The sequence below is a fragment of the Carettochelys insculpta genome, chromosome 24 (genome assembly GCF_033958435.1).
Source record: "Carettochelys insculpta isolate YL-2023 chromosome 24, ASM3395843v1, whole genome shotgun sequence".
NCBI classification, from domain to species: domain Eukaryota; kingdom Metazoa; phylum Chordata; order Testudines; family Carettochelyidae; genus Carettochelys; species Carettochelys insculpta.
In genome coordinates, this window is record NC_134160.1 from 8,524,012 (window position 1) to 8,540,604 (window position 16,593).

General features: G+C 43.7%; 1 protein-coding gene across 1 annotated transcript in view; it reads right to left on the reverse strand.

The window, feature by feature from the left end:
* The window catches only part of RUNX3 (RUNX family transcription factor 3), a 129,952-nt gene that overhangs the window by 38,811 nt on the left and 74,548 nt on the right, over positions 1 to 16,593 (reverse strand). Inside the window, exon 5 of the mRNA XM_074976257.1 lies at positions 13,869 to 13,973. Within this exon, the coding sequence (XP_074832358.1) occupies positions 13,869 to 13,973 (105 nt within the window). The remainder of the gene's footprint in view (positions 1 to 13,868; positions 13,974 to 16,593) is intronic.

The following is a 16,593-nucleotide window of genomic DNA, read 5'->3' on the forward strand; positions in this document are numbered from 1 at the left end:
TTGTGAAGCTGGAATCGACTTATCTGGCCTTTGTCGCTGAGGGAGGTCGATGGGAAAGTTTCTCCCACTGACCTCCCTGACTCCTCATTATCATGATCGATTGTTGGCTCAGATAATGTGATTTTGTGCATCCTCACTAGATGTGCAAAATCGATCCCCAGAAGATCAGTCTTGACTGGGTTGATTTCCCGGTAAGTGTAAATGTACTCTGAGAGCTCACTGTAAATCAGTGTAGCTGCACTAATGCCAACGGGACTACATCAATTTATATCAACTGAGGATCCGGCCCAATAAACCTAACATGGGAGCAAGCAAGAGAAAAAAAACCCAGAAAACAGTTGCCCTTAATTAGGACTACAACAGCATACGCAGAGAAGCGGCTTTTCAGTTAAACCAGTGGCTACTAACCAGAAAAGCCAGGTCTGGCTTGGTGCCTCAGTTTCCCCAACTGTAAACTTAGGGGAAAAAACCTCCCTCCAAGGTGTAGATCAAGACTTATTAATTTACTCTGAAGAGGTTTGATAGTATGGTGAAAACCAGCACAGAACTCTTCTCACAATGCTGCACATTACAAGAACCATTTTCTTAAAGCACCAGGAGTTCAATAAATAGCCCCCTTGAGAAATTTTCTCTACCTATTGTGTGGCTCTCAGGTCTTAGTTTCTCTAAACTTCTAGCAATTTGTCTTCAATGAAGGGCAGTTGACTGGGGGGTGTGTAACGAGTGCATTCATGCACCATTTAATTTAATTGTTTGGCCCCCATACAGTCATATTTCTGAGGTAATTGGAACTTTTTTTTTCACACAGTGCAAATAAAGGAAGCCCTAAAAAGGTGCTCTTTGTTACTAGTAATTACTGAGGAGTCAGAAATTTGGCCAGACTTGATAATTGTTGCCGTTTTTTGAAAGAAAAAAAAACAAGTTGGCAAGGAAACAACCAGTCCTACAATTTATTAAACAAGTCGTTTCATATGTGTGATGGCGTTGAAGCCATTAAGGCATGAAAATATGTAACTGGTCAAAGAATTATTTTGCAAGGCCTGATCTTGCCTTTTCATAACCTGCCCATGATGAACTCTGGTTCTACCAGTAACTCTACCCTACTATCCTATCGGACTCCCCAGAGCTTGGAGAACTGGTACCATGGAACATGTGTGCTCTTCCAGTGTAACTGAAAGCTGACATAAAACTACCCTGTGTAAAAGTGACCAGATCTAAAGCCCCATGAAATCAATGGAGAGAGCCTGAAGGAGTTGTAGGTCAGGTGCCCTTGAGAGAGATACCAGGCAGGAACTGATTGTATCTGACGAAGTGGGTCTTTGTCCACGCAAGGTTATGCTCCAGTATATCTGTTAGTCCATAAAGGTACCACAGGACTTCTCACTGTTTTTGTGGATACAGACCAACACAGCTCCCCCTCTGATACACGCAGGAACGAATCATTGCTGAGCTCAGAGTCAGAAAACAAAGCCGAAATGAAAGGGCTTTCTCCCGCTTTGGCCTCCCTTCAGCATTTGCTGTCACAGTGGTGGGACATTTTGTGAGATAGTCCAACACAGTGATTCCCACCTGGGGTCTGTAGACCCCTGGGGTTCTGTGAAGGTATTGAAGGAGATCATAGAAAATAATTTTTAAATAAATGGCAAAGTTACAATCAATTATTCTTAAATTAAATACATTCCAATAATGCTATTAATTGCTGTTCAAAAATCTGTGTTATGGTTTCCTTTTTCCTTTAATAAAGTGTACGTAGAAGACAGTATTGGTTTTGATAGGACTCCACAAACAGGTAGTGAAAAGGTTGGGAAGCACTAGTCTAATAGATTGGGAAAGGGGTGTGTGTGTGTGAGGGATTGTTTTTTTAAAAATTCTCTCAGGATAGAGTAAAAAAAAAAACATACAACTGTTCTTTGTTTAAAAAAAGAAAGCAGAACACCATGTAACGTTCTGGGGACTCAGCCCTCCCAGGAAAAGACCATTGTTCCCTGTCATTTGAGCACTTGGAGGGCCACCAAGGAAAAACTCAGGTGCCACCCAGCTGATTATCAGAGCGCCCACCGCTGGCAGCCTGTGTTTCTATTGGTGGTGCTCATCTGCACATGCTTTGGCACACACAAAAAATTTATTCTGCACATGCTGGAAAAAATTTCAGGGAACAATTTTTTTTTTTTTGCTTTCACAACTAATATGGCAAGCCCAGAGGGACCGGGGCTCTGAACTGCTCAGCCTACTGGTTCCAGCGGTTCAGCCCTGGCATAAATTAACCACTGTCCTTGTAGCAGATGGCAACCAAACAGGAGACATGTTGCTGAACTCTCTTGCTCATCACAGTTCAGCTTCTTTGGCTCTCAATCTCTCTCCACTCAGGAACATTCTACATAATGTCATCATTGGGTAAACTTGTGCTTTGAAGCTTTTCCTCTCATACATGCATGTCGTTAATCTCATACTGGGTGCTTTATGGTACACGAGGACTTTTTAAATCAGCTATGTACAAAATGTTCTCCACCCAATGTTTCCTTTATTTTTTTCCACCCATGCATAGAATAAATTTTTTATGTGCATGGAGGCATGCGTGGATGTGCACCACCCATAGAAACACATGCGGCTAGCTGTGGGTGTCCTGCTAATGAGCTGGGCAGCACTTGAATCTCTCCTGCGTGGCCACCCAAGTGCTCAGTTTACAGGGAACACTGTCCCCATCCCCTTCCTTACGACATCCAAAAATCTCCCAAAACGTTTTCCTGTGGCAAAAGTCTCAGCAAAGGATAGCAAGATAGGCTAAGCCCCAGGATGGTTCCCCCTCCTTATCATTTTGTGGCTCAGGGAAGATCACTATTTTATAGGATAGAATAAAGAGTGTTCTTTAGATAAGTGGAATGACCCTGTGGTTTTGAGTATCAGGGGTAGCCGTGTTAGTCTGGATCTGTGACAGCAACGAAGGGTCCTGTGGCACCTTATAGACTAACAGAAAAGTTTTGAGCACGAGCTTTCGTGAGCAAAGACTCACTTCATCAGATGCTGGTCATGGAAAGCTGCAGAGCCAGGTATAAATAAAAAACCCTGTGGTTTTGGGGATCGTACCTTAAGAGCTGAGCTTCCCACTCAGAGAACCTGGGCTATGCGGAATTATTATTATAAATATTTTTTTAAAGTAAAAGTGTTTCAAATGCACATTTTAAAACTTCTTTTAAAAACAGACCTTTCTCCTTCAGTATCAGGCAAGAGCCTGCCTTTATGCATTAAAGCAGAGGCAAAGGAGAAGGCTCTAGCAACCTGTGTGAGGTGTCAGATCACAGGACAAAGGGTGTGGTATGAGAACGAAGATTGATAAGATAAGATGCAGAGTGCGTGGGCAGCCAGAAGTGAGGTGTGCCTGCCTTTGATATAAATATACTGCCGGCTGGGGTGTTCGGATAGAAAGAGTTTTAATCGGCATGGGTTTGAGCTGGTGAAGCCACAAAGTCATTCTGGAGGTCACCCTCAGTGAGTGCCGAGCGCAGCTTTCATCTCACACCCCTACGCATCTCACAGAGGCCACATGCAGCAGAAGAACAGGCCTGGCCACGTGTTCAAAGATATTGAAGAGGTTTGTGGTGCTGTGTGCCACATCCTTCCATCTGCAGTGCTACATGGCCTGTCACTAAGCCCAGGTCCCTTTCTGATCCCTGCCCTTGCCCCAGTGATAGGTATTGAAGTAAGAAAGTCCTAATCAGGGCTGATTCACAAACACAAAAAGACTCCTCCCAGCTGGGTTGCCTATCCCTGCAGATCTCTCTGAATGCCAACTACCTTTTATAGCCGAGTCAGAGTGAAAGTGACCCATCTCCTCTAGCCACCAGGGTGAGTCAGTAGCCTAGCTCTATAATCCTTGTATGGTGTCCTAAAGACTGAGCCACAAAGAGTGCCTCAACCACCTGAATCCAAACATACAAGCAGAAGGGAGAAACTAATACAGATTGAACCTCTCTGGCCCAGCAGCATCCATGGTCCAGCATGATTTTAGTTAGCCAGACAACCACTTTCCATAAATGTGGCCAACTTTCCTGTGGTCCCCTAAAGTTTGTTAACAGCCACCAGTCCTGGCTCTCAGTTTTCTGTGCTGTTATTTAGCTGTAATTTACCCCTAACTGTCTTTAAGAGCCCAGTAAGCAGTGCAAGTGTTGATAACACTGCTACAGAATATTGACCTCCAGAGGTCTGGCAAATTCGGGGTGCCAGACTAGGTTGAATAATTTCACAGACTTCTAAAACAGTTTTTTATAGACCATGTCATAACTTAAAAATCCAACAGGTTACACAGATCTGCATGCCATTAGCTGCCAATGACGTAAGAATCAGGTTATCAGAATGACCGTCACCAGTCACTAACAGAAATATGATCCGAAGCACTAAGCTGGTGTATTACCTGCACAGATTAAAACAATGGGAACTGCACAAAACCTACACCAAATCAGGCCCTTTTTCGACAAATAGCAATTACTGTGCATTCATTTATTCCTAATTAGTGAGAGTTTATTCCTGCCAGTGTTGCAGTGGACAGGAAAACAGCACAATATTCATTCATTCATTAATAATGAATTTGAAAAAGGAAATGTACTGCAACATTGATGGAAATCATTTAATTTTTCACTTTGTAAGATTATTAATAGCAGCACGGGATGTATATATAATGCTGTAACCTGTGGACTTTACAACAGACCAGCTGGAAGTCTGGGGTCCAAAAGAAAAGATCTTTGTACAGGAGCTGAATTCTGAGCTGGAAGGATTTCGGAGCAACTTTAATAAATAACAGGAAAGAAAACCACTGAATAAAATGAACTGCATGCATTAAAATAACATGATAGCTACTTGGCCTACATGAGCATAGAATGAACAATGGATCACACAGAACCTTCCATTGGCTGAATATGTAAGCTGGGCCATTTTCTTCATTGCTCAATACAGTAGCCTACTTGCTTGTCTACGTGGGTTTTTGGCTGGAGGGAGAACATTTATTTTAAAAAGGTTTTTCAACTGTGTCTCTAAACATTAGAAACAGGCTTGATGCTTGGAGCTGTCTTGGCCCTCATGATGCAAATGGGGAGGGCTTTGAACATGGCCTGCTAATGCACCTCTGCAGCAATGATCAAACTTCACAGGGGCCAGTTGCATTGTATTTCCACTCCCCAGAAGAAACTGTTGTCAAATTCCTTAGTCTCTGTTCAAGTTCTCCTTTCAGGACTGGAAGAGTCAATCTTCCTCCAGTATCAGAGAGGTAGCTGTGTTAGTCTGTAGTTTCGAGAACAACAAGAAGTCTTGTGGCACCTTATAGACTAACAGATATGTTGGAGCATAAGCTTTTGTGGGCAAAGACCCGCTTCATCAGATGCATGAGTGGGGGGGGGTAGTTTCAGAGGGGTATTTAAAGAATGGGGTCCCAGTAAAAGGGAGGGCCAGAGCTGACAAGGTCTATTCAGCAAGGTGGAAATGGCCCAGTATCAACAGTACTATCAAAAGAGGAAAAAACAAGTCAGATCAGACAGGGGGATGTGAGCCTTTGTCAGAGTCTAATGAGATATTAACACCCAGGGCAGAGAAGCTGTTTTTGTAAGCTGCGAGCCACTCCCAGTCTCTGTTTAATCCTTGGTTAATGGAGTCAAATTTGCAGATAAATTGCAGCTCAGAGCTTCCTCCAGGTTTTCTTACTAGCCTCCTTTGTGAGGAATGATGGTCTTGTAGTAATACACTGGGCCAGTCTCTAGGAGAACTGCATTCAATCAGCTCTATTAATGTTTACGATTAACATGAATTCATATTATTGTAATGCTCAGAAGCCCATCACGGAACAGTCTCCATGGTGCTAGGTGCAGTACAGACAAAGAAGACAAAGACAGGCTTCATGTCTGAGAGCTTATGACTAAAATATAAGGCAGGAGGCAAAAGGAGGATACAAACAGATAGAGAAGCACAAGGAAACAAGACACTATTGATCAGCGTGACAGCTAGATGCCTAACCTTGGTAAGTAGAGCTGAAAATTTTTCAGGGGAATACTTTATCTGTCAGAAAATGAACTTTTTGGTGGGAAAAGGTCAAAATGAATCATTTCCACTTTCCCGTTTTGAGAACATGGAAACATTTTGTTTTGAGACAGTCAAAGCATTTCATTTCTCTTTGTGTTTAGACTTTTAAAATATATCATAATATTAAAAGGATAGGATATTTACACACACAATATTTAAAATTCTAATTATTCAGAATAATCTAAAGGATTTACCATAATAAAAAATGTCTGATAGGTCCAAATTGCTTTGTTTTTTTTTAAATTTTCATGCCATACCAAATTTTGTCTTTTTGCTGCAACTCAGGACAAAAACAAAATTTGAAATATTGACATTTCCTGGTGAAAATGAAATTTACATTTTTCAAACAGCTCTACTTGTTAATGCTTGGCTCCTTTGTGACCCAGGGCAAGTTGTTTAAACTCTCTGCACCAAAGTGTCTCACCTGTAAAATGGGAATAACAACATTTACTTTCTCCGTTCTTTTCTCTGCTGGGCCTATTTAACTTGTAAATGCTTCAGGGCAAGGACTGTCTCTTACACTATGTATGTACAGTTGTGCCCTGACTTTGGACAGGGCTAGAGACACTTGTGCAATGTTGCTAAATAAAAACCACCACCAACTACGGTGATGTGGAAAGGCTGCACCAGCCCTTATGGTTCAGGAGGCAGAGTTCTCAAGAACAGCCGAGGCTAGTGGACAGACCAGAGCACCTGGGCGTGGCAGGGGAGTCCTACCCATGCTCCGAAACTGATTTTCTGTGTTACCTTGGGCAAGTCACTTAATGACACCAAGCCAAATCCTTGGTGATGCTTGTGCATCCTCACTGAAATCAGCTGGGGTTAAACACATGTGACTAGGAGCAGAAAGCTAGTTTTCAACACCTGCCTCTCTAGAAGAGGGGTCATGGTATTAAGCTACCACAGAGGGGAGGCTGTGAGGATTAAGTAGATAGTGGGCCTCTTTTATGCCTTTATTTACAGCCATGTAACCCTGGCAAACTATGTTACACTCAGGACTGTGTGACCTCCAGCTACAGGCTTTGCTTCAGGCTGATGACTGAAGGTCATGGCTCAGCTGAAGTGGAATAGAGGCTGGAGGTGTGCCCTCTCATTACTGAAACTCCCTCAAGGGGCCAGCATCTGCTATTATAAGACAGCATGGAATGAGGGGAGAGACGAATTTTTTATTTATACATAGATATAGATGTAGATATACATATTTCTCTCTCTCTCTCTCTTTCTACATGCAGGGTCTGCAACCTATGGCTCCGGAGACACATGCGGCTCTTTAAGGACTTCTTTGTGGCTCTCAACAATATAATTGCAAAGTCAAAAACAAACAAACCCTCCTGATTATTTTCAGAAACAGTGAATGTCTAAAGCCCGACAATGAACAACTCATATCCAAACATCAAATAATAGGTGATCTTGAAATGTTAGAAAGCTCCCCCTTTAATATGCGCAGTGCATTGTGGGATACGATACTGTATCTGTGTTTTGATTGTATCGCTGATAAAGTCTTAATTTTGAAAAGGAAAAGGAAGCTTGCAGCATTCCTGCTGTAAAGGGCAACACGCGTGTTAAGAAAACTGAAAATAAATATGAAGTAAAACTGGCATCATTAAAGTGGGGTTAGAATGGCTTCCAAAAAGAGGAAAATTGACGATGCAAGCAGAATTTCATACTGAATGGACCCAATCCTTCGCATTTATATTGAGTTCCCCTGGGCTCCCTTTGTCTCACTTGCAAAGAGAACTTCGCCAACAACAAAAAAAATGCAACCTCGAGAGTGGTTTCCTCAAAAAACACACTATTTTTGTCAAACAGAAGCCTTCTGGAGATGCCAGGAAAGCTGTGGAAGAGATGCGACGCAAAGCAGACCAAAGTAGGAACACATTCGCTAAATGGGTTAAATCACTGAGTAGCATAACTGGCTAGTTTTGTGGCAGCTCAAGAGATCGTGAAATGAGGACAGCCATTTACAGATGGTGAATATATAAAAGAGTGCTATATCAAAGTATCAGAGCTGCTATACGGTGATTTCAAAAACAAAAAACAAAATTGTTCAGAATCTGCCATCAGGAAGATAGTGGGAGAAACACACAGATGGAAAGTGTGAGGAAACAAAGTTTGTGAACATCCTCCAGTAAACATGTATGTATCATATTACAAAGCTTTGTCTCTGCGCTGTTCTTAAAATAGAGGTTACAAAAAGCATGGTTTGATGTTAATTATTAAGGACTATCTTGTATTCACACGCAGTGTGGTTCTTGAATTAGAGTTTTTTACCAAATCCAAAAAAAAAAAAAAAAAAAAATTGTTCTTGCTATTTTGGTTGCTGACCTCTGTTCTATATATCTTCTCTCTATATATCCCCAGTGATACAGCCCACAGAACGAAGTTTACTTGCCTCTTGGAGAAGAGCTAACCTACAGATGTTTAACATCTGGGGGTGGGGAGAGGAGGTGGGCTGGCAGTGGATGCTGAAGGGAGCTGAGCCAGGTGAGGGAGGGTTTCAGTTACTCAGAAGCAGGTTCAGCTTGTGGCTTTAGGGAGGAATTTGTTCCAGCTTTCTTTGCCTCCTGCTGTGGTGTGAACTGTTCCGAACATGACCTGCCCCCTCCCCACTTGGAGCGTTAGGGAATTCTGATGATATTTTACAATAGTAAAACTCTCTCAGCTGGTCCCAAACAAACAGTCAGGAACAAAGCCATCAATGACATGTGGGTTGTCTAACTCAGCCCAGGTAGAAGGGGATTCCCTAAAAATGGAATTTTCAAGGGGAAAAATGGAAAAACTAGACTGGACGTTTTTGGCCTAGTCATGACTCAAGGCAATCACACAATGCAAAAATGTCATGTTGTGATGCAAGGATGCGAGATGGCGATATTTTCCCCAGACTCAAATAGTTTACAGGCCTGCTAATCAGTGCCATGAATGACACAAGCTGAGGAAGGAGAAAATGTCCTGGTAAATTTCAGATTCTCACTTGCAACATTCAGGGTAACGGCAGCTTCTCTCCTTCGAGAATCAGCATCAGGTTTGGCAGGATAAACTAAACAATTCATTACATCTCCAGCTCGCTAAACCAGCATCTCTCTAAAGATTTTACACCGCTACCAAAATGATCAATCTTCACTGATTAGGGCCAAATTCAGCATCAATTTTAGGTACAGTTGACAGTACAGTCAATGGTAAAGGTACTAACTTCCACCAGAGTTAATCTGAGTTTAACTGATCTATTTTCCGTTTTCTGCCTCCTGAGGATTCTGTTGCTAGCAGCTGTGGATATTCAAAGGTCTGCCCAGGAGCTGCAGTTCATCTAAGTTGGGCCCTATCTAAATAAAGAGCTGCAAAGGAGGAAAAAAAAGGAAATTCCACAGGAAGTTCAAATATTTTATTACTTCCTGTTTGTACAAGTATGTCAACAATTGGCATTTAAAAGCGCGATTTGTTTAAAATGTAAGGTGTCAGCTTGAAAAATTGTTCTTCTTCCAGATCTAACCCACAAGAGGTTTTAGCGCAATAAATAATAATATAATAATAATAATAATAATAATAATAAATGAAAAAGATAACCATGTAGACGTTTCAGAGTAATTCTTTCCTGGTGCATGTACTCCGTGGTTCGGCATTTTAGAGAGGATGCATGTTGTAAACTCTCCCATCATATTTCTTGAATGGCTGTTTTTCAAAACCCACCCTCTCACATTCCTCTCATGCGGGACTGACTGCTGGAGGAAAACGGCCAGTGCAAATGAGAACTGCCCAGTCCAACTTCCTGGCTGTAACTCATTTAATCAGTAACTCCATTCCTTATTATTTGGGCCTGCCATTTGTATTGGGTGCAAAGTTAGGGTCTACATAAAGGTCCCTTTGAAAAATGACAGCCCTGAAGACTTGAATACACTGTCTTGACTCTTTTGTTCTTACAGGATTTAAATGGATAAAACCAGATTTGAACACCTCTTCTCTGTCAGCTGCAACATTCACACCACAAGCCATATTTCAACCTCCAGACTGCGGGTTTTGGTCTGACCTGGTGTAGACAGAAGAACAGTCACTGATCCAGATTCCAAACCCATCTCCCTAAAATTCATGGACATTTTGGTCTGGAGTTGGCATTTGGGCACACCACTAGTTAGAAGATCTGCTTAAGAATAGCGGTGCAGAGAGCAAAAACCCAGGAGAAAGCCCTGTGTTCAAAAGATAAGGGCATTACAGAAGGAGAAAAAACAAACCTCAACCCCAACCTATACTGGTGGTTTCAGAGGCTCCCCACACCCCTTCCTGCAAGCTGGGGATGGTGTTTTGTACAGGGGTGGGGCGTATTTCTGATTGGATATTCAACAACATCTGCACAAGGAACTCTCACCATCTGAGAAGATGATGCCTTGGGATTTCCCTGTCCAAGTATTACAAATGGCTGATTCCTTTAGTACCAAAGATGGCTTTCTTGCCATATCCAGCCAGCCTGATGGCCTTCCTAGCCCTGTACCCTGCCTCCAGCACTGGTCGACACCTGATGCTGCAAGAGAAGGAACAAACAATGCTGCAGATGGCACTGGTGGGGCAGGGGGGAGGCCATGGCTACCCTTGCAGTGGTCAGCTAATGGCCAGAAGCAAGGGGATAAATAACAACAAGAATACTAAGCTCTTGTCAAGACAGCTCCAGCTGCTTTGCAAAATAGGTCAGTGTCATTATCCCCATGCTATAGATGGGGAAACTGAGGCATAACAAGGGGAAGCGACTTGCTCAGGGTCACCCAGAAGCAAGACCAGGACTAGAATGACAATCTTCCGAGGCCCAGAGCAGCATTCAACTCTCTAGACCGGGCTGGGCGAGATACTGCCCATGCCTGAGATCTGGTCCACCAATCCTTTTAATCCAACCTGTGGCCTGCCCCTATGGCTACCGAGCCAGTAGAGCTTCATGTGCTGCCCCCACTCCCAGCAAAATCTTTCAACTCTTATTGTCTGGAGACCGGCCAATGGGAGCTGAGAGATTCTGCTGGGGGGCAGGGCAATGTTCAAAGAGCCACAAGGGAAGCCTGCTTGAGAGGGTTGCTGGGGAGGAGCTGCTTAGGGATGTGCCTCCTGGCCACCCCCTGCCTCTGGCGCTGCACCCCAACTCCCTCCCAGGCCCTGCACACCCCCTTGTACCACTTCCCCAGTCCAGAATCCTCTCCTATATCCATAGCCCCTCCCGGACCCTGCACCCCAATCCCCTGTCCCAGGTCACAACCCCCTCCTTCAGCCAAACTCCCACTCAGACCCTACACCCTGTCCTGCACCCCAGGCCCCTACCCTGAGCTCCCTCCCGCACCCAGCCTCCATCCTAAACCCCTCAAATCCTCCACAGAGAAGTGTGGTCCTTCACCATTCACGTAGCCCCTCACATCAAAAATTATGGCCCACCCCTGCCCTAGACATTACCTCCCATGGAGAAGGGAGCGTATAAAAAGCCACGAGTAACCGTAATACACACACTCCAACAAACAAGGCACAGAAAACCAGATGGTGAGGAAGTCTCAGCCCACACACACCACAACGTTACCATCAGGTCATCAAGAATCTTTAATCCCCATACCGAAATGCAAAGGAGGAGTGGAAATGGTTCAGTCCGACTGTTGGCGAGCATTGATTACGGGAGAAGTTCAGAGAAAACCAAGTTGTAAGAATTTTAAACCGTGAAAAGCTTTGATTAGAGAGGCAGCCTGGCCTAGTGGAAAGGGCTGGAGTGTCAGGACATCAGGTTCTCTCCCTTAGCCAAGGCCCTCTGTTTCCTTTTGTCTATTTGCAAACTCTTTAGGCAGGGGCTCTTTCTTACTATGTGTATGTAAATCCCCAGATATGATGGGGCTCCAGTTTTAGCAAGAACACTACCTTCTTAGGAAAAAAAAAATCATTGCATCTCATCACCTGGGCTCTGACCACTTCAAACAAAAAGTATCACATCAAGCCAGCCCTGATGGCTGACCTTCAAAACCTCAGCACTCTTATCCAAAATTTAAAAAGAATCACCATATAAACCCCACAAAAACTGAACCAAGTCAAACCATTTCACAGTGATGTTTGTTACACTCTGAGCCTGGTCTGGCACTAATTGGAGTCGAGGGCCCCAGCATCTGCAGAAAACATTTTCAGAAGCACATTTAGAAGGATCGAAATGTTCCCCTTCAATCTTGACTCCAACAGCTGTAAGCCAGAGAGAACAAATTCTGCCTTCTTGTCCAAGAGGGTAGCACTACATAAACCTCAGCAGAGAAATGTGAAGTCTGGGCAAATCATTCCAGTTAAATGCAAGGCAGAAAGCAGCAAGGCAGCCACTGGCAGCGAAGAACCAGAAAGGCCATGATTTGAAAACAAGGGAAGGAATGCAAAGTAAATATGGAGGGGTTTTACTCCCATATAGTTTCATTCAGCCACAGACGAGGGGTGGCTGGGGAGTGAGGGAAGTGGTTTCAGCAGATGTTAATGAGCATGCTCAGTACATGTGATATAAAGCAAATAAGGAGTGGGACATGTGACTGCATGTGACACACAGACCCCTATGCATTGCCTTTGCATGCATCACGAGGTACAATGGGATCATGGTCCATGACTGTTGATCGAAGGTGCGAACTCAGTACAAATAAATAATAAAGCTGGGAGAATTCTTCCATCTGGTTAACCTAGAGGACTTACCCAGTGCACCTAAATTCAATGGAGCAGCCATGCAAGCCTATGAAGGCCCAAACCAACGCGGTTTTAATCACATGGGGCAGGCAGATTGGAGATGCCCTTGGCTCAGCGATGTCACAATTTACATTTGATCCAAACAAAACTCAAGAGCAACAAAGGCATTTCTGCCACTGAGCAGCGCAGAGAGTTTTTTAAACAAAAGAACCCCTCTTGCCACAGAACCTGAAACTGTAACTGAGTATAAATCAAAAAAGGGCACATGGATTCAGTGCTTTGCATGGATCTGATTGAAAGACGTGTGCAAAGAAAATGAACCCTGGAAAGGAGAGGGGACTTTTAAAGCCCTTGCTGTTTTAACTGTCTAAGGAAAACCATATAAAGAAATGGATTTGTTTACAAAGAGTCCAACTGCTAGACTGTGCTGGGCACCATTAGCTTCAAAGAGACTGACAGACGCTCTGCACTGCTCAGGATTGAGCTAGTGGCTATTTTTTAAGTTGGCACATTTGCCTGAAGCTTGAGGGCTATAAGGGACAGAACAATAAAGCCACACTCTGCCAAACACATTACAGGTTGAACCCCTCTACTCCAGCATCCTCAGGACCTGTCTGATGCTGCACCAGAGAATTTACTGAACCACGGGAGGTCAAGATTGTCTAGCAGCATCACCAACACTTCCACTGCTTACTGGTCTCTTAGAAGAGATTTGGGAGTAAATTGCAGCTAAATAACAGCACAGAACACTGAGAACCAGGACTGGTGGCTGGAAACAGACTTTATCGGACCACGGGAAACTTAGCCAGCCAGATATCCACTTATTATGGGTGTGGCCAACCAGACCAGAGAATGCCAGACTAGAGCGATTCAACCCATAATAGTGCTATTTGCAAAAGCACACAGGGCTGCATACAAGCAGCTTTCAATACATAGATAAAGTGTGGGCTTACAACATTCACCATCTCCAAGAACTGCTGCCAATCACACTCTCACGAGTGTTCTCATGACGTGCCAGTCCCATGGAATCAACAGGCACATTAACACAATAAAAAGGCTGGTGCTTTGGGCCCCCTTGCTCCATAACCGCCTGCTCCACGCACTCTCCCCTGCCCACCTGGTTCCGAATAAAACGCATCACTTACTTCTTGGCTCCCGGGGTCCGTCTACAGTCACTTTAATGGCTCGGTGATAGGTAGCAACTTGCGTGGGGTTTGTGAACACCGTGATCGTCAATGTGAAGCTTTTTCCTAAAGTGGGAGAAGGAAAAGGATGAGAGGAACTGCACTGGGGCCGATTTCTTCAAGAAGCAAAGGGTGTCGAGAGGCTAAAGCCCAGATTTGGGAAACGATCATGAAGCCACAAATGCTGCTGTACAAATGACACTAAGGGAGCGTCGGTTTTGCATATTTAAGTCCACGAGGGGCTGTTTGGTGCTTGCAGGCACCAAGAAATTGGACCTGGTCCCACTGGAGTCAACAGCGAACCTCCCACTGAGAGAACTGGGCTCATTTCAGAATCAGAGCCAGAATCTTTTTTGATACATTACAACAGCTGTGATTGTTCCCCTGCACCCCTTACCTAGGACAGTTTCCTTCTTCCCATGTGCTAGGGCATCACCTCCTCCTTGTACAAATCCAACCACGAAACCCAGTGCTGTCTTCTCATTTCCTCTCACTACTCCCAGCTCTGGAGCTCCAAGCTCTCCAGGACCCAGGCTCTCGAAGGGCCCCATTCTACAACCACAGTTCATGCTGGCAGTCCCAGAGAGAGCTCAGGGCAAACTTCTCAACATGAATCAGGGTCAGTGTTCCCTGTAAGATGAGCGTCTGGGCAGCCACCCAGGAGAGATTTTGGTGCCGCTCAGCTTATTAACAGAGCACCCACAGCTGCCTACAGCCAGCAGCATGGGTTTCTACTGGTGGTGCACATCTGCATGTGCGTCAGTGCATGCAACAAAATTTATTCCGCTCATGGATGGAAAAAAACTTAGAGGGAACATCGGACAGGGTTCCAGAATTGGGCCCATAAAAATGAAGTATTTTAAAAATAATAGATACATACATTTGGAGGATAAGGATAGATAGACAGATAGATGGAGGCCTGGTTGTGGAAACACTTACTACCAAGAGTGGTACATGCTGCCACGTGCAGTTCTGTTAACTTTGTTAGGACTGCACCCAGCAGTAAGTATTTGCATGACAAAGTCCTAAATTATCACTGATTTGAATTTATTGTCATAAATGTCCTTCCATGAGCAGCCCCGTTTCTTCCTCATGGTTCCTACTGTTCCCCACTCTCCCTCTGTTCTTCGTTCTGTGGTCATTCTTCCCCTCCTTATCTGGAGACAAAGTCCATAAAAGCTGAACCTTGCATCTGAACCGCCCCGATCTCTGGTGGCGAGGATAAAAAGGAAGCAGGACCCAAATCAATCCCTCCTGCTTTCAGTTTTGAAAAACGAAAAGGTGACCAATGAGGGTTTGAGACTCTTCTGTCGTGTTCACATTGTGGGCTCCCACTCATTTGCTTACCAGTCCCTACAGGAGATAGGCTGATAGGGAAATGATTTAACTGATCAGTCATAAGGATACAGGCTTTGTCAATAGGGACAGAGGTGGGGGGGGGCAGAATTTAAATTACATTTTACAAGTTAATGACTTTTTATTTTTAAATAGGGATGGCATTGTGAAATGGCTTGGGGAGAGTCTGTGTCTTAGTTAATCATCCCAAATTATTATGCTGCTCTGATGTAGACACATGTTCACCCAGAGCTCTGACAGCACTTTGGTATGGACGACGCTCCCATGATGTTTCTTTTACTGTGGAGGAACCAGAGACACCAAGAAGTTAAATGACTTGGTGAAGGTCACACGGTGACTCAACAACAACAGAGCCAAGAATGGGAACAAGCCCTGGAAATTGGTACCCCACCATTCCAGCCACTTAGACAATACTCTCTTTCACAACTGAGACTGCAACCCAAGGGACAGATCCTCAGCTGGTATGAACTGCCATCATCTCCAAGAATTTTGTTTCCTCATTGCCTTCTCTGACCACTGGACTACACCGTCTCAGAGCTTAGAAGAAAACCCCAGGCCTTATGCCTTAACCATTAAATCATAGTTGCCCTTTTGGGACTGGACTATGCTCAGCACCAGTGGACGCTCATTGATATTATCACAGACTCACTGTCTAGCCAGAATGCAGGATTTAACAATGCCATTGTTATAATAGATTCTATTCCTGCCAGCTGTCAAAATTGTTTGTGTTATGAGTTTGTAGCTGTTTCTCCTTGACTACTACTTGGAAAGCAAATTTGCTACCATATATCTCGTCTGGAGAAATCCCATTTTGCTGTCTTTAGGTCTTGGAAAATTCTTTTCTCACACACACACACACACACACACACACACACACACACACACACACACACACACACACACACACACACACACACACTCCATTTCCTTCAGTGTGGTCTGCGGCCCAGTACTGGTCCTTGAAAACACCGGTCCTTATAAAATATACAAATTATCACTATGTAATATTATTGTGAATGAATAAATACAAAAAATAGTGAAAATTTATTCATTATTCATTTTTTTAATATGTGTTTACATTTTTGGGCTGCAAAAAGAAAAAAAAAAGTACTGAAAGAAAAAAAAAACAGGTCCCAGCTTTATGAAAAGTTTGGGGAAACCCTGCCATAGAGAAAAAAAATCATTTCTTCCAATATCATATTTGACACCTACAATAAATCATAAGGCGGCCCTGTCCAAAAACTCTGTGCACCAATGACAACAACAAACATTACAATTAAATTATTTATTCTCCTAAAATCAGATAGAATTTTAAACTGATGGAGTCTCC